We start from the raw sequence: 18,161 nt of genomic DNA, 5'->3' as shown, positions 1-18,161 counted from the left end.
ACAGAAATGTGAGATATTATAGCGAAATGTTATATACAAAGTTGTACTTCAGATTTAAGAAGTTTCAAATATCTGTGTGTTTGTAAAATTAAAACAAACCTAAGAACCAAAATTATAGTTCATTTTTCAGCTCTAGGTTTGTGTGCTGCTTGTGTGGAGAAGGTTCATTCATTACAGTCAGCACAAGCATCTCTGCCTTCAAAGAGGAACCAAACGAGTCTTATCAGTACTGGAGCCACTAAAATTCTCAATAATACTTTGCTATCTAGTTATTATTTAATTTTAATTGAATTATTTTATACAGACATAGTTCAATAGAGAACCTAAATTTCCCAGGCAAGATCACGGCTGTGATGTTCAAGGATCTGCAGACAGAAACCAACATGTGTTTTTTACCACATTATGGGAAACAGTTTCCACCCAAGAGTTAGCTAAGAGTTTAATCCTGCAATTAGTATGCTCTCTGCCCAGAAACTATCACTTGCAGCACAGGAAGACAGATGGATTTTGGATTAGAAAGAAATCTCTCCCACAACAGAGTAATGCACAATTTATCAGATATAACTTGGGACAGTGGTTCATACTCCTCTGAAGCAGCTCTGGAAGACAGGATATCAGAAAATTATTAGTTGTGTTTCATTCCAATACAAAGTGGGTCCCGTTGTGTCAGACACTGTATAAACAAATAGTAAGAGACTACTCCAGTTCCTAGCAGTTTACAATCTACATAGGCAAGGCAAACAAAACTGTAGGGGAAATATAAGGATATGACAAGGCAACGTGATTTGCCTGTGATCACAGAGTTGATTGGTTATAGAGCAAGGAGACAAATCCAAGTGTTTGAGTTTCAAACTCTGCAGTCTGTACTATGGTTGACCTTACTAATAGATAATTATTAGTTTCTTCTGATGAGTTGTCTTAGTTTTCTTTCGTATTTGGTGTTATTTGTATGTCAGAATTGCTGCACGGAGAATAAACCCCCAGGAGGAGCAGGAAGCTAGTTACCCTACTTATGTGAGCAAAGCAGTGTTAGATCTATAGTCAAGGTAGATTTAAATGTTTATAAGTTCTTTTTGTATATATACTAAAAAAGTGTATCATCAAGGATTATTTTAAGCAAAAAATAGCAGCTGGCTTTGAAATCAATGAATATAATCTGTAACAGGTACATATATAAAGCATGAAGTAATTCCTGGCATTCCTCATTTGATACAGTATCTGAAAGTTGGGGAGAAAACATTAGAATCCAGGAAAGCTACACAAAGTATTTTATTTTATGATTTTTTTTTCCTTCAAGTGGATGAACACGCATTACAAACATGCCCTACACCTGTAAAATCTAGTTATATGGCAGGTAACCAGGGAATATTCTGTGTTTTAAAATGAACTCTGCACATTGAATCAGGCAGAGAACAGCTGGCTTAGAAATCAGCCTGAGAATCACAATAATCTATGAAAGGTATTTGTGTTAGCATTAAACAATTTTGCATGCTGCCAGTGCAGAAGATAGCCTCTGAGCTTTGTGGATTAAGGAAGTAGCTGGGATGACTTTCTGGAATTGGGTTGCCTTGTTAAGAATGAAAAACTCAATTAAAAGTTAGTTATGAGAAAGCTATGTGAGCCCCTGTGATTTACTGCTGCACAATGTGGATTCATGTTTCCAAAAGCAGAGTTTTCAGTCAAATCCGTGTCAAGTTATTAGGGAATAGGGTTATGGTCATTTCTGCAGCATGTCAATGCTATATATGCACGTGTATCTGATAAGCAATAGAAAGGCAAATGAAGATAAAAAGAAACTGTTCTTTAACAGCCAAATACAAATACAAGACTAACTAAAGCACAAACTAGGGAGATGCATTCCTGGGTATAGGAAACAGCGGATTATTAGACTTCGTTAAATTGTACGCAGGCGTTGAAAGCAGGCATTCACTTCCTACAGCATCTCTAGTTCTCATGTTAGGACGTGAATCCCATTTTTTCTACAAACAAACTGGAATTGACACAGCTACTTTTAATCCACACTTCTAGGTACTTCAGACTGGGTGTGGATGCTTTTCTCTTGGATTTTGCTTGAGATTATGCCTATACAAAATCATTTACAAAATAGGCAATTATAGGCAATTATAAAGGAAAATTAACTAAAATTAGATTAAACAAAAGCTAAAATTAAATGGAAACAAAAAAACTATTAGTATGGAACAAAAGTGCCCACACACAGACTTACTCCAGAATAACTAATTGTATGAAGTAAAACCAACTGGTTTTTTGGTTCCAATTTTTTGTGCTGAGAAGCTCTAGGACCTCCAGCAATTAAAGTGTGATTGTTCTTGTGATGCAAATACTTACAAATATTCTAAAGCCATTTTAAATTGCCAGCACAGTGTAAAATAGACACAGCACTGCTGAAAATGAAGCCAGAGGCCCTTCATATTTTATAAGGATTTTTAGGAGACAACTTTTGCCAATCACCTAAAGGTAAAAGAAAGGAGAGGAGAGGTCGAAGGGTTTGCACTGAAAAAGCAGATTGTGGAAGGCAGGAGAAATACAGTAAACGAAAATCCACAAGTACAAATGGCAAAGGATCAAAGGTGAGAGGCTGTGTAGGAGGGAGGTGCTACTGATGCTCCCAGACATTCAAGGATGGAAAAATTCCATTAAAACTAAGCACCTGCTGCTTAAGATTAGGGCTTCAAAATTACAAACCATGTCAGTAAAAGCATTTTACTTCGCAGTTTAAAGGGGAGCTAAAGGAAACAGCAAACGTATTAGGAGGTGGAAAAAGAGAGAATGGGGGAATATTTTAATGAAACTGATCTGTGCACATTTAAGATGGGATATTGCTTAGGCATGGCTGGTTTTAATCTGATTTTAATTTTTGTTCCCCAGCGTTTCAGCTGTCTTCTTGAGCAAAAAGAGACTTTTTGTTTTGTTTTGTTTAGTAAGAGGATACGCAACCAAGCTTTGGATGGCTTCCTAACCTTGTGCTTCATTCCTCTTCATGGGTGTGTCTTGACTCTTAAATTTCTGTTTCTTAATCCTACTCTAGTCTTTGTGGGCGAGGAGAGACAATTTCTGACTCTTTTGCCCACTGTAGGGGGAGAACGCAATGCTGGAATCCCTTCTGATGGAGTAAAGGCTGGCAAACATTAGAAACCACAAGAACTTAGATACAGAACCAGCCCGTACTTAACTGACATACACACGCTCACATCAGCGTGCCCACGCAACCAAAAACCGCACTGGAGGCTGCTTGGTTTGAAACGGCTGTTTCTCCTGCCCCATACTGCTTTGATATTTGCAAGTGGATGAGCTGAATATCACATGTCAGGCATTGGCAGCAGACAATGGAAAGCCAAAAAGCTGTTCCCAGTCCTTCACACTGAGACAGAGTTTGATCAAATTGTCGCTTATAAATAGGTGGAAAAAAACAGCTTAAGCACGCTTTTTTCTCTTTAAAGAATTTAAGATTAACCTGGTTATTGCTTTTAAATAGGAAATAGGAAAAAAAAATTTGCTAAAAGTAGTTATATGTCTAGAGTTTTCCTTTCCCCTGCTCGATGAAGGGATATTCGCTTTTCTTGTCTACTTTGAATACCAGATGTCTCTGCACAGTCAAATTGAGACATCCTGAAAGAGAAAGATTTTCAGATGTCCTCAGTTTTTTCTGGAAACTGGGCCCCTTTAAAGATGTCTCAAGTATGACACTCAAAAACAGAGTCGTCCCAGATTGCACAGTGCTTTTCAAAACTCAGCCAGCATTTTTAGTAGCCTATGCCTCAAGGAGTCTGGGCACCTTACCCAAAAAGAGCTAAAAATGTAATTTGCAGTTCTTCAAGTAATCCAAAACAAAGTATCAAATCCCTTCCCATCTTCCTTTGCCAGGGAAAGTCCCTGTGCACTGGAACTGGCCTCATTCTGCTGCACAAGGGACAGCAGAAGTAAATGGAGGGTGGAGTGGGAGAGCTTTTGGAAGAATGATCAGGCTGTGCATAGTGCTCAGCCCTACTTAATCACAGATGCCTTGCTTGAGAATCGGGTTCCAAGTATTTCCATGGTGCTCAAACACAGAGTTACCTGGCTGTCGTCTGTGCTGAAGAATTCCAGCCACCACAATTTCCTTGGCTGCGCTGCAGCTGATGGCTTTTTCCATTATTTTAATACTCAGCAGATACTTACTTGGTGTGGGTCACTAACCAGGCAAGAAAGTATCAACCAACTGCTGAATTTTCCAAATGTGAAGGTTTATATGCCTGTGTATTGTGGTCACAGAGGAACAGTCTAAAGATGTGTAGAATAAATGTGCGTGGCAATACGCATACCGCATGTGACAGACACATGATTTGGCATGTTACTAAATGTCTGATCTGTGCCTTTTTATAACAATACATCCCTTTTGGGACTTAATCCTTTGGCCAAAACAAGGGATTGTTGAGCAAAAATTAGTCAATGTAAGAGTCTTAGAAGTGATTGAAAATAGTTCTACTACAGATGGACTGAAGAAGGTTTTCATTTCTTCGTTTCTTTTTCTTAACAGGCGAAGATGGATGTCTTAAGGCATTAATCATCCTAAATAAATGAATAAATCATCTGTACTTATATACAGATGGGTTGTGGTGAGGTTAGGAAATAAAGCAAAGCAATGTGATAGACTGCTTCTGTCATGAACCATTTGCCACCCAGTTCACTTTCTATTCTGGCTACCAACTATTGCTGCCGTAGGAGCTGTTATAATGGGTTTTAATACCATCAGAGAGGAATTCCAGGTAGACCTGTAGAACAGACACGCTGGTTTTGAAAACAGAGCAAAGCATGATTGGAGCCATCACAAATAATCATCTTAACATAAATTCCCCACACAAGGTGCACTGAAAAGAGCTGGTCCACTCTCTAGAGGTATAAAAAGGGGACACAGAAAAATGCTTTTTCTTCTGTGCAATAATCTGTACCCTGTTCCAATGTTCACACTTAGAGAAGGATACAGAAAAAACTACACCAAGACTTCAAGGACAGGCCACAGAAAAATGTTCCCTAAGAGCTGGAAGATCAGACTTTTGAACCTTGTCAGGGTGTTTGGGAGCAATAAATGCATTTTCAAAAGTTGCTGAGGAGAATGTTTTGAATATTCTCTCAAACTTGTGTTAAAAGAAAGCCCAAAAGCTTAAAATTTTTAGTTATTTTTACCAGTTACTTGGAAAAAGCTTAAAGCCTCCTACCCTGAAAAATTGCTGCTTTAGTGAGTAAGAGATTAGAAAGAAAATTATACCCAGCCTTAGGATTAGGCTTTGTATGTTCTTCAGTAAACATTGTCTTGCATCTGTGCATTAAGAGACTAGAATCAACTTCAGGTATCTGGGCCTCAACTGGTTGCCTAAAGAGTAAGGAAGAGCCCATCTACTCCTACTCTGATGATGCACAGCTGTCCAAGATTACTTTTGGGGTCTCTGAAGAACCAAAGAATCTAACCTATAGCTGTAGGCAAGACACAGGAAAAGGACAAATTGGTGTACTGAGGAGATACAGACACTTTCTGGGTTGGCTGGTGTGTCTGATTCCAACATACAGGGTCACATTAACCACAAGGCATGGGACTTGGAAATAGCTTTCACCAGGCTCAGTAGGAGGGCCCTGAGGAGCTTCTTGCCTTCCTGCACAGCTGGGGGCATGATTCAGATTCCAGAATCATGTGAGCATGTTGCAACTAGGCAATTCTCTGTCCTTACAGGAGGCTCATTTCAGGTAGCATTTTGATATATTTTTTTTGTTCCATACTAGGAGCACACTTCTCACTAATTACTTTCCTTAAGATACAGTAATTAAGGCCTTTAGGTTTACAGTTACGATGTCTACGTGAAACAGTATGTGGCTTGACCTCTCAACTATCAGAAGAGGTTCAGGTAAACCATTTTAACCGCAATCGTGTTGCATGGAACAGTTTTTCTTATGGGCAGTTCAGAAATTCATATGTTTTATGCCCAGAAATAACCATTATGATCATATAGTCTGGCCTCCTGCATAGCACAAGCCTTTCGGCTAACCTGCATCCTGTGGTGGGATTATAAATCGAGGTTTGTATAGATTAGATTATGACTTGAGACAAATTATGTTTTAAGATTGGATTTTCAGTAGTTTAGGCTTGCCTCACTAGGTTTGTCCCTTCAGAGTTTTGCAGGATTTCTTTTTACTCTCCTTTGCCATCTAGTTCTTCAGCTCATTACTGCAAAAGCAATTTACGTTAAACTAGAAGTCTCCAGCTTCCTTGCCTTGGGCTTGCACAGCTTGAAGGTACCTTCCACAGTACTGTAGAAAAGATGCCTAGAAGTTGTTCCATGAACACTGGAACTAAATATTGTTGTCCTTTAGACTTACATCCTTTAGGAGCCCTATATGTAATCCTTATGATAACCTGAACTTTCCTCATGTCCTTTATGTCTTGTCTCCTCAGGGAAGGACAGGATGTGTTAGGTGACTCTTAAGAGAGCTGTATCTGCATTTACTGGTGAGCCATTTGCAGCCAAACAATATATAACAGCTGAATTCTTTGGTCATTTTTGGTTGTTTTGTTTTATTTTAATGTCATCAGGGCACTACTTTGGGTGTCCTGTCCTTCAGCAGTTGTCATTTTTCACAACACTGGTAAGAACTTAATTTTTCCTGGAGTTTCTACACTTTTGTCAAGACTGACAGATTCAGAAGTTACTGTGTGTGGCAGGGACAAGGCAGACAAACAGATTATTAGAAAGCACAGACATGTAAATTTTTTTCGTTAGGAAATGGAGCTACAGATTGTTACCTAGGGAATTTACAGTTCTTTAAAATTGCTACCTCTGAGTATTTTTACTAGTCATCTTCCTTCCTGTCTGTCTTTGAATCTTCTGTTAAGGTCTTTGGGGGTTTCAAGAAGGAGTGGGACCGTGTCAGTCTGTACAACAAGTTAGGCCAAATTTTTAGTGTTGTGGGGTGATACATGTGGGAAGCAGTAGACAGCACCTTACTGCAACTTTCTTAAAGCTTTTTGGTGCCAAGAGTCCTCTCGCAAAATTGTGTTATTCGAATGGTGTAATTATGCAGGATTACTCTCAAATATGCAACCAGAGTGACTGATAAATGATTTCCTTTTCTCCAGCAGTCATGCAAGATTAATTAGGTACAGCTAGTATGGTGACACTTTGAAAATGTAAAGCGTTATATAAATGTTGAGTGGTATTTATGCTGATTATATCCAGGATGTTGGTTGATAGGAAATACATTAAATTGTTTTTACTGCATTTCTATATATGCAGCTTCAGGTGAGAAAGTACTTTTATAAATGTACTTGGCAAATGGTTTTAAGAATTGTGTAATGGATGCTTTGAATGCCTAAGTGTGGGTTTAAAAGTGGCCTGATTTCTAGGCACCCATCTATGGCTATCACACATAAACTATGTTTATGCTCTGCCTGTCGACTCATTCCACTCACAATTCTTCAGTTTTTACATTCTCAACTCTTGTGTTGGACAGTCTTCATAGCTCTCCCATGGCAGTCAGCATTGGCCAAATGAGAAAAGGTAATGAGGTGGCTTGTGGATATTTCTGGTGTTGTTACTATTTAATGCCCTCCTTATTTTATGGTTTGCTGCTACGATTTACTGATTTATTTGTATCCATGTTTGCATAGTACCTAGAATATGGTTTACTTTTTTTTTTTTAATTACCATCTGAAAAAGTTTGTCCATCCTCTCCATTCTCAGTTACTCATTCCTACTCATCCTGCCAAAGTTTTCCACCCTCTCAGTGTTGCTGGATGCCAAGTGAACACTTTGTGTGGCTGTGCTTTAAGTGGGGGAGGAATGGAAGCTGCAGTGAGGGAAGGAGGAGCAAGTCCTTGAATATTATTTCCGTAGTCGCTTTTTTCCAAGTTCTAATGTAATGCAAGAGGAAAGGTTTTTTCCCGGTGATTAAGTAGATTCCTGAAAAGTCCCCCAAGCTCCGAAACTTTCAGATCTATGGTAAGAAAAAGAAAAAAGTGGGAGTTTCCTAGTTGAGATGGAGTGGATCATTCATTCTGGAGGCCTCCTTGAAGCCTTTGTGCACTACTTTTTAATGTCTGTGTGAACTTTTCTACTCTGTGTTTCATCAAGGGGAAGAAGCCTGGTGTAAAGGCAGTGTAGCCAAGCTGGGCTGTACTGTGTGCTTAGGCACCCCATCTTCTCAGCGGTGAATAACAGATTGACAGAAGTCACGGCTGTGGCCAAAGGGAAGAGACCAGACACTCAAAACAACGTCTTCCTGGTCTATTCCCGGTAATGTATCCTTGCGAACATCACTTCTAGTGCCCGAATGTGGACGCCCCTCTTGCTGACCTATTCTGTACCATTTTCCTTTTCATTACCTTAAAAGTCACTGCTTATTTGCTGCTGGTCCTCCCTTAGGCCGGTTTCATAATCAGCCGATTGCGTGCTCCAAACACTTGACCTGTATGGGATCTGGGTGCAAATGTATCAGCTCTGGGCCATCGCTGTTGACTGTTGAAGATGTTTCATTGGAATTGCAAAACTGTTATGTAGCAACACTGTGTTATTGGAAGAGGCACAAGTGTTTGGTTTGGTTTTGTGTGATTCCTACATGTATATAAACCACACTGTGAGCTGGGATAGAACTAACTAGTGGTGTTGGGTTTCTCATTGCTCTTTTTCGCAAGTGTAGATGATATGTTGCAAGCAGAATGTATGCACATACATTAGCTCAAACTTCCCCTTTCTTTACCTTGTCCCACTTGAATAATAACAAATAATCATGACTATTCCCTGAGCTTGGCTGTCCCCTGGCCTGATTCCCTCTACACAGTTTGAGAATTAGATTGCTTCAATATGCTCTGACCTGTGCTGTAGAAAAAGTGTTATCTGGTGACTGCTTCATGATGCTGTAGGACTGCTATTTGTCAGGACAAAGCAAAGATTACTACCTTTATTCACTTTTATATTCTGTGCTTTGCACCTTTAATGTAATTTAAATTCAACTTTAATTTCTGCTACTTGTAGAGTAAAACTGACGTTGCTTCTGCAGCTCCAAATCTCAGCAGTGCTCAGTGACACCTTGCAAAGTCTGCCACGTGTTTCACCCATTTAGGCTGAATGTTCAAAGGCATTTAATTTTTCCAGGGCCCTTCCTGTGGACATCTTTCAGTGATCTTATCTCATTTTTGTCATTTGCTTTAATACATTCAGTATGTCTTAGCCTGATAGCTCAGTTTGATGACTAGCAATACTATATAGTAGATAGGCATGAAAGAAATATGATTTATTACAAGGATGTTGAGTTCAAGTAGCAAGGAAGTCTTCAAGATATCTTTGTACAGTTGTCATTGTGGTTGCAACTGATAAAAATTTTGTTATTGCACTATTAACTCTTATGCATTACATGGTATGCACAGCATGTATTTTAGCAATGTGCCAAAGTCAAAATTGTAATAATAAAAAAAGAAAATTAGCCTGGAATTTAAATATGGTGAAAGGGTCCTTTGGTTTATTGGTAATAATAATCAAAGAAAACAAAACAAAAAAACCCACAAACAAACAAAATAAAGAAAAAAAACAACCAAACAACCTTCTTTTAATTTAACAGGATAAAGGTAAATCACAGCTACGACCCATCCCTTCATTGCTTTTTTCAGGTGACCATTTGTGTCCCTTCAATCTGATGTGTGAATTGAGTATAGTGCTTTGTTTACAGCCAGGATGCACGGGTGACTGCTGTCTTACCTCCTCCAGCTAGGAACCTTGCATCTACCCCAGCAAAGGCCTGTTTTCATCTGCAAGGCTCCCTGTAACTTACCCACATGCAAATGCTGCTGACCTTAATTAAAGCAGTTCACCTCTCTCTGCCTCAAGGGATGGTTTCTTCATAAGGCAGTTGTGTTTAATTAGCATTTGCATAGCATTCTGCCGGTTGCTCTCTGGGAGCGTTGTTGTTCAGTAGGAGCGTGGGATTGCTGAAGCCTGACTGGCAAGCTTTGCACCTTCCTAATTGCCACAGAAGCCAAGTAGAAGTTACACAAGGAAAGAACAGAGAATCGTTAATGATGGATCATTAGCAAGTAGCTCCTTTGAATGAATGTAGATAACTTTATAACTCTATCGAAGTGAAAAGTAGCATGATGAATTATACATCAAACAATAAAAGCTCAAGAAAGACACTGGTTTTATAATTGCTGTGCAATTTTCTAGAATGCTCTAGTCTGTAAGATTAATTTTTCTGGGAAGTAGGAAGCATTCTGTGCCTGTTGTACACTTAATGTCAAATTCTTTTTTTTTTTTCATTAGAGGTTTTATTCTGTGTCTTTTGATGTGCCTGCAAAAACTCCCAGGATTTGAGATACACATTTTTTTATACTAGCAAAAATTTGCACAAGCAAGTATAAAGTGTATAGCTACTAAAGTTTATTTTCTAGTACCTAACTTCAGTTTCCTTTGCAATTTTATTCAAATATTTCTCATTCATCATGGACATGAAAAATTATTTAATTCCTCCTTGAAGAAAGGTTGCCTGGATTTTTGTTTTGTTTTGTGTTGTTTTTTGTTGTGGTGGGTTTTTTTGTTGTTGTTTTTTGTTGTTGTTGGTTGTTTTTTACGTTATTTTGAAGTCAGTTTTGAAGATGTTTTCCCTGGCCCTTCTTTTGAGGTCCAGAATCCCACTTTGTTAAGTTTGTCACGTTTTCTCTGATTATTTCAGTTGCTGTCCTGTAGAACCTCTTCAGGTGTTCCAGATGGCTTTGCAGTGGGGGCCCCACACCAGACACTGCTCCAGCTGTGACCTGCCAGCTCTGTCTAGAGCAAAAAGATGATTTCATCTGTCCTGAAGTTTTATCTCATGTTTGTACATCCCTGTATAAGACTTGCCTTTTTTGCAACAGCATGATGTTGTTGACTCATCTTCCCGTTGTGATCTAGAATAACCTCTAGCTACTCCTACCTTGCTTTGTCCCCTACTCTGTATTTATATAATTAAATGTAGTTCCTTCCCCTTGACATTATTTGATTTCACCCTGGTTTATCAGTCTTTTCTCCAGCATAGCCAGGTCATTGTGAAATTTGCCTCACAGTCAGTTTTAGCTTGAAGTCCTCAGAAACCTGAGCCGGTATGATCTGAGGCCCATCAGCCAACCCACTAAAAATATACTGATTAATGCTTCATCCTGAACAGGTTGCTCTGGAGCTCAACGGAAAAGTTTTTCTGTTTTAGAAGATCCAAGGTAGCAGTTCTTTGAATATGATTTCCCTCTCAGTGTTGCACCTAGTTTTGGATTTTCCTAGACCACATTTATTTTGTGAGTTTATGGAAAATAGCAGAGAATTTTCTTTCTGAAAGTCAAATCTTGATCTGGCATCCTAGTGGTCAGAAAGTCATCTCACCTGACTTTAGATGTCTGAGTAGTAGAGGTCTGCATCTAAGGTACTTGTCTGCCATCTCCTTTATGGAGAAACATAGGTGATCAAAATTCATCCAGCCAGATTTAGTCACTTACCGGTGTCTTAGAAGAACTACACTTTGTGTCTTTTCATCTGCAGTGACCCCAAAGGGAGTATAAGCTACGAAACATCTATATCTAGGCCATTGGAATCTAAAGTTAGATGGGATGTATCTCACCTCCAGCCTTTCTCCTGGTAGAAAGACAAGAGATCGAGTGTACACTATTTGTTCTTAATAGATACATGCTGGTTGTTAGTCATCTCTTTAGTACTTTCAGTGTGATTATTTACTCCAGTATTTAATGGAACTTGAAGTTAAATAATTTGAACCATAATTTCCCAATTCAGCCTCCATTATACCTGAGCCCTTCCAGGAGCATTCTCATCAGGAATATACCAGATCAGCTCAAGAAAATGCCTGTTTTTCTAAGCATCATTTATCTTATTTTGACCCACTTGGAGGTGGATACCTTTACTGTATTAATAATTTGATCACAGTTGATGAAGACTCTCTAAAAAATTACATATTCTGGCAAACTGCATGACCTTTGTCAGCATCTTTCCTTAAAGAAATAATAAGTCAGGTAATGAACTTCCCTGTTTTTGCCATTGCAGGATGACTTCTTGTGTGATTCATTTCCCTTGCTGGTTAGCATCCTATTTCTTTATAAAGAAGTCAAACACAGTTCTGCCTATTAGGGCGCCCTATGTATTTTTTTACATTTCTTAGTAAAGCTGTAGTGCATAGGCAAAGACATAACTATGTGTAGCTTTCTCTGTAAATTCTTTCTGATGATATAATAAAGATCCTGCCTATGAATAGAGGAATCCTATTGCCAGTTGTCCAAAGTATCAAAGGTTCTTGAATTTTGTAGTAGTGTTTTCAGCTGACAGTTTGGGAAATTGTCTTCTATTTCTATATAAAACAATTAGTCTTTATATGCATATGCTGAGTGTACACCTCGGTTTTGATCCCAAGGAAAATTTGTGGCTCATTCACTCTTCTGAGACCAACAATAATGGTATAGCTACTAGTCTGCTAAGGAACCATGCTGAATTCTCTGTTCAGTTTACTGCAGAGGATTGCTAAAAAGCGAGATCTGACTACCTGCAATAGACATAGAAGTCCTCACATAATCATCAACTTCCCTGAGTGATTTCTACCTTTGAAATTACTCTTCCCAGAGTAAATAAACCATTGTTGAGCTTCTTATGGCTGCTACTACCTATAATTTCGATAGAAAATGTAAAACAAGCTGGAAATATCTTTGCTGTGCATGATGCCAGTTGTACATCACCACAGGATAGTGGAGGACATTGCAGAGGTACCTGAGCTGTTGCTAACTGGAGATGGCGCTTCCATCATCCAGTGCACTGCTCCGACAGGGTGTTAACATGACGTGTCATTGTGTTCTTAAGTTTGTGCCTTCTCCTGTTGTAGATGGAGTTATGGGGATTTGGGGATTTCTGCACCTTGTCCCATTGTGTGGGCTGGGCTTTGTTGTTCAGCTAGCAGAGTGGTAGATTTGTGATACAGGATGACTCGGGGCACCCAGATATACATACCACTGGGAACAAGGAGAAGACTTTCTTAACGTTGAACAAATATTCAGCAGTTCTGCATTTGGGTGAACTACTTTAAACCAGCTTATTGGTACATTATTCTGAACTGCATTTTTTTTAGTCTGTAATTCCAGAATATAACGTTTCTGTGGTAAGGACTCTGATAAGACTGCCATGAAAATGAAATACTTTCCTTTAAACTGACATAGACACTTCAATATAAATACGGGCAGTAGCTTTTGAAAATAATTTTCCTTTTCTCTGATTTTTTTACAGGACCAGCTGTCAGATACAGTGAATTTGCCGTGTCACATCCCAAACCACCTCCGCTTGTTGGACAGCATACAGTGGAGATACTGAAGGGCATGCTGGGGTACGAGGATGATGCCATAGAAGAATTGCTCCGTATTGGTGTTGTTGCTCAGCATGAGGTCAGATAAGGAACATTAGCTACATTCCTTCACACTGAGTTCACATTACTTTGTCCTCTCTTTGCTCCCTTCAGCTCCCCTAATGGGACTCAAAGAGAAGACATAATTTAATTCCTAATTTTCTTCCATGTGTGTTTGTATGATTTTAACACTGATGTATCAAATAAACAATCTCATACTGGCTGAGTGAAAGATTTTCTTGGGGGGCGGGGTGGGGATAAATGTAATTATACAGTCCTGTGTGGCTACTCATTTTCTATACTTCATATGGGAAATGGAGTTCTTATCATAATTACAGTAATTACCTAAATGTTTGTCCCCAGAAGGACATAATCTTAGTGAAAAGAAACAGAGCCTTAAAAATACGTATACTAGATTCTCCACTTGCAGAAATCTGTCTTGTGCAATTATTTTAGCAGAAAATCAATTATGTAACAATCGGTGGTTTATCTGATAGATTTGGAACAGAATCATCAGTCATGAACTCTTTATTCATCTTTATCTTAAATCATGGGTAGAGTAACCATTCCAAAGCTCACTTCTGTTCCCTGGTATTCCAAAATACCAATATGTCTTTATGTTACATTGCACGTTCATGACAATCCCAGTACATTTGCAAAAACACGCTGAAAATGGCACAGTTCTTCAGTTACAGAACAAGCCTGCTCCATGACCAGTTGAGAGGCAAACTAAGTGTTTTGTGACTTTTTTCAGAAAGGCCCAAGGTACTGTTAGTTAAACATCAATTAAAACAAAACCACATGCTGGACATCAAATACCAGAACTTGCCAGACTTCTCAGTCTAGTTCTGTGGGTAGGTACTGATCCATATCTCCGACTCTAGTTGCCATCCAAAGCAGCTTTCACTATAGAGAAAACAGATTGAAATCTGTGCAAAACTCTTGACTCAGTCCTACCCCCATGATTAAAATATGGTGAGAGTTGACAAACCTTCCTCTTATTTAGTAATGCCATATCCTGCAGTAGGGTGGCTTGTAATAGTAAGGCACTGTGCACTGCGAGAAGGTGGAAGAATTTGATCCGTGGCAAATAGTAAGGAAAAGATTAAAGAAGAGCCATTTCTTCTCTACAAACCAATTTGGCAGTACTTTACTCACAGAAGAAATGCCGCTTTATCACAGCATGTAATTTACAGCTAAAGTAAACTCAGTGTATGGGAAGGGTCTAACCTTTGTTGTGTGCACCCTGGGAGCGAGGCAAAGCCTTTCTGTTCCTAGAACTAAATAAAACTAACTCAAATTGACACTCAACACATAACATCGGTATTTCTCCCAAAGTATCGGAAACAGGCCTGGCATTATAACTAGCTTGTCACTTTGTTTCCACTCTAACAAACAACATCCTCTGTATTACATTTGAACTTCACAACTCTGCATTACCTTCTGGGAGACGAAAAGAGGTTATTACATAATCAAATTGCAGTGGAACCCCACTGTGGTTGCTCATTTTTAAAGCCTCGTGTGTTTTGGTTCATTTGTTTGCTTGTTTTCTCTGTGCTTTTGTGTTCTTTTTTCGGATTTTTTTTTTTTCTCTGTTTTATTTTTTTAATTCTCCTCTTGCGCTGCATTCCTGGCACCAAACTCCATAATACGTCCATGTGCTAAAGACATCATGAGATCCTGGAAGAGTTACTTCTTAAATAAATATAGAAATAAGTCTGAATTGAGAATGGGAACACTGTAGGGGAAGAATTGAAACTGGATTGGAAGAGGTTGTGATATAGTCCACCTTCCTTTTAATCTAAGGGGAACATCCCTTTGTTTTTAATGAGAAAAGCAGCAATTTTAATTCAGCTTCACATAAAATGGATAATCTGGTATTGAGCTGAGCTTTATTTACTAATGAAAACTATTTAGCACTGTCAGATAGCATTCAAAAAAATAAGTTTGCTGGTTTTACTTTGTTAAGAACTCTTTTCTTCCCGTTTCTAAGACTCTCATATGGAAGATACAGTAAAATATTGCTCAGTTTTGTTCAAAAATTTCTAAAAAATTCTTTTTTTCATGCTTTTCCAAGGAATGGAAATAGCTTATCACCACATCCTTAGCTACGGTAAATTGGCAGAGCTTCTTTGACTTTAACGTAATGATGCTGGTTTAAATCATCTGAATATCAGGCTATTAACTCCATAAAGTATTTCATGCAGAGTTCACATGCAAACGGTGTTTCCACTTTCTTTTTTCCTTTTTTTTTTTTTTTTCACTGTTTTCCTCTCTGCTATGTTGACAGTCAAATGCCCAAAGGGATGATCAGTGACATTATTTTGTCTCACCTCCAGTGCTTATTGCAGTAAGAGAAATCCAGATGCCATTTTGTCTTCTCAAGAGTTTAATTCATACACTCACATACAGGCTGTTGGTAACTCTTGTTCAAGTCAGAAATAAATGGAAGTCATTAAACAGGTGGGTGTCTGGGAGCCTAGAAAGTCCTGTAGTTTCTAAGATCTGATCATTAAATTTTGCCCTTTCATAAGGTTGGTCCTTTGATTTTGGGTGATACAGAGGACAGTTCAATAATTCTCTTGATAATATCTAAGCTGTTATAGTACTGGTTTCCTTTAGAAATGAACAAATAAAATTAGAAAAATAATATTTACAAAATTTACTGCACTTTTCCCAGGAATCTTCAGGAATACATGTGTCTAGAGCTTAATTGCCTTTTGACAATCTTGTAGTTTCAAAATGGTTTTGTCTTGTACTAAAAAACTGGAAATCAACCATCATATGGGATTCTGCACATCTGTCCTGGTTTCAGCTGGGACACAGTTAATTTTCTTCCTAGTAGCGGGTATAGCACTGTGTTTTGGATTTAGTATGAGAAGAATGTTGATAAAACGCTGTTGTTCTGGTCATTGCTGGGTGGTTAAGGACTTTTTCAGCTTCCTGTGCTCTACCAGGTGTGCAAGAAGCTGGGAAGGAGCAAAGCCAGGACAGCTGACCCAAGCTGGCCAAAGGGGTATTCCTACCATATGACATCGTGTTCAGTATATAAACTGGAGTTGGCCAGCCAGCAAATACCGCTGCTGGAAACAAACTTGTGAGTGGTGTGCAATTGCCTTGTGCATCACTTGTTTTGTACATTATATTATTACTATTACTATTACTATTACTATTACTATTACTATTACTATTACTATTATTTTATCTTCCTTTGCTGTCGTAGTAAACTGCTCTTATCTCAACTCAGGAGGTCATGTGGTTTTTTTTAATTTTCTCCCTTATCCTGCTTGTCAGGGGCGGGAGGAGGGAGTAGCTGTGTGGTCCTAGTTCCTGGCTGGGTTTAAATCACGACAACCTCACAAACTGAGATCCCACCAATTTCAAGGGTAGGATGTAGTAGCCATGATGTGAGTGTGTGTGGAATTGGCTTTAATTTGACTTGATGTACATATCAGTGTCTTAAAAGCAAAAGAGAGAGGCAGGACACACCTGTTTTCTGGTTCAGAACTGAACCCACCTACAGCTGTTTGCCAGGATATAACTACCCCTGAAAAGGGAGATTTCCATTTTGTCCCCTGTTCTGACTCGATGGTCCATGGCCCCTTTGGCTCCATTCTCTGCGCTGGGGGTTCTGTGGGAAACTGCAGCGGGTCTGTGGAATCCTTGACAGAAAATATGGGAGTAGAGATCAGCCTTGAAGATATTAAGATTTACCCTTGAGAAGGATGGGAGTAAAGGAGTATCCGGAGATAAGGAGTTGTACCCATGAGAGAGAAGGGAATAGAAGAATAACATGGATGACAGAAAAATTAACCAATGAGGTGTTAGTGCTGTAACTTGTAACCAATAGTGAAAAGACACATGAACTGGTAGAATTGTATAAAAATGCACTTGTAGCAATAAATGGCACCTATTAACCTATTACTTCAATCTTGAAAGAATTTGGTCTATGTCGTTTGTCCATCTCAACCGCAACAGGGTTCCCATTGTTCTTGTATTATCTTGACCATGAAAAAATCTTTCCTCAGACCCCTTCATATAACTGGCTTCCTTTCTTTTTTGTGCAAGCTAGTAAAGCTCTTGACCAGGTAGGTATAAATCATCCAGAAAACTGCAAACTTGGTGGAGGCAGGATGGCTTTGCATAGCCTGAGGATCTTGCTGAGGAACATCTTAATGCATTGAAAGAAAATTCCGATGAAACAACAGGCAAATGGATGGTAATGGATTCTTGCTCTATGCAAATATTGTTCCTGGTATCTCTTCTGCAGGATGTTCCCACACACTTGGGACATCCCTGCACAGTTGTCTGCAATGTGTGCCCTAGAACTGATGTTCAAAAGTAGGTCTTTTTTGATTAGTGGCCAGGAGGAACGTTACCCACTAGCAGAAGCTCACCAGCCTCAGCAGCTATCCAGCCTATGTGCCAAGGCCAGTGAAGCCATGTTCATGTGAGGATTCATCTGTTGAAAGGGATGGCTTAACTCTGCTGGAAGGCAAATGGTCCTTTTCTTATTAGGTTTATAAAACAAAAATCAACAGGAAAAAAAAAAAAAAGCTATTTGTCAGGTTTGGGGTTTTTTTTAGTATGAAACAAGCAGAGAAAGGGAAAATATCCCTATTCTTGACTTACAAAATATAAAGGCCCTCTCTTTTTAAAGTTTATTGAAATAGAGGCTTTTGATGCCTGTTGATATTTATCAGAGTTTTGGCATTGCTTCTTCAAAGATTAAAGCTCAGCCAAAAGATTTCTAATGACAATGT

General features: G+C 38.9%; 1 protein-coding gene across 8 annotated transcripts in view; it reads left to right on the top strand.

Annotated features, from left to right (window-relative positions):
• The window catches only part of SUGCT (succinyl-CoA:glutarate-CoA transferase), a 363,338-nt gene extending 346,698 nt beyond the window's left edge, over positions 1-16,640 (top strand). For 5 of the 8 annotated variants that reach the window (XR_010470196.1, XM_065051998.1, XM_065051996.1 and 2 more), the window contains one exon: positions 13,284-16,640. Coding sequence is in view for 4 of the 8 variants with exons in the window: in XM_065051998.1 (XP_064908070.1) it covers positions 13,284-13,447 (164 nt within the window). In the remaining 4 variants the exon portion in view is untranslated. The remainder of the gene's footprint in view (positions 1-13,283) is intronic. The other 3 variants (XR_010470194.1, XR_010470197.1, XR_010470195.1) reach the window with 3 other exon arrangements.
• Positions 16,641-18,161: the final 1,521 nt, after the last annotated feature.

Source organism: Columba livia, chromosome 2 (assembly GCF_036013475.1).
Source record: "Columba livia isolate bColLiv1 breed racing homer chromosome 2, bColLiv1.pat.W.v2, whole genome shotgun sequence".
Taxonomy (NCBI): Eukaryota; Metazoa; Chordata; class Aves; order Columbiformes; family Columbidae; genus Columba; species Columba livia.
The sequence above is the reverse complement of the archived record's forward strand: the minus strand, read 5'-3'. Positions and strand labels throughout refer to the sequence as shown.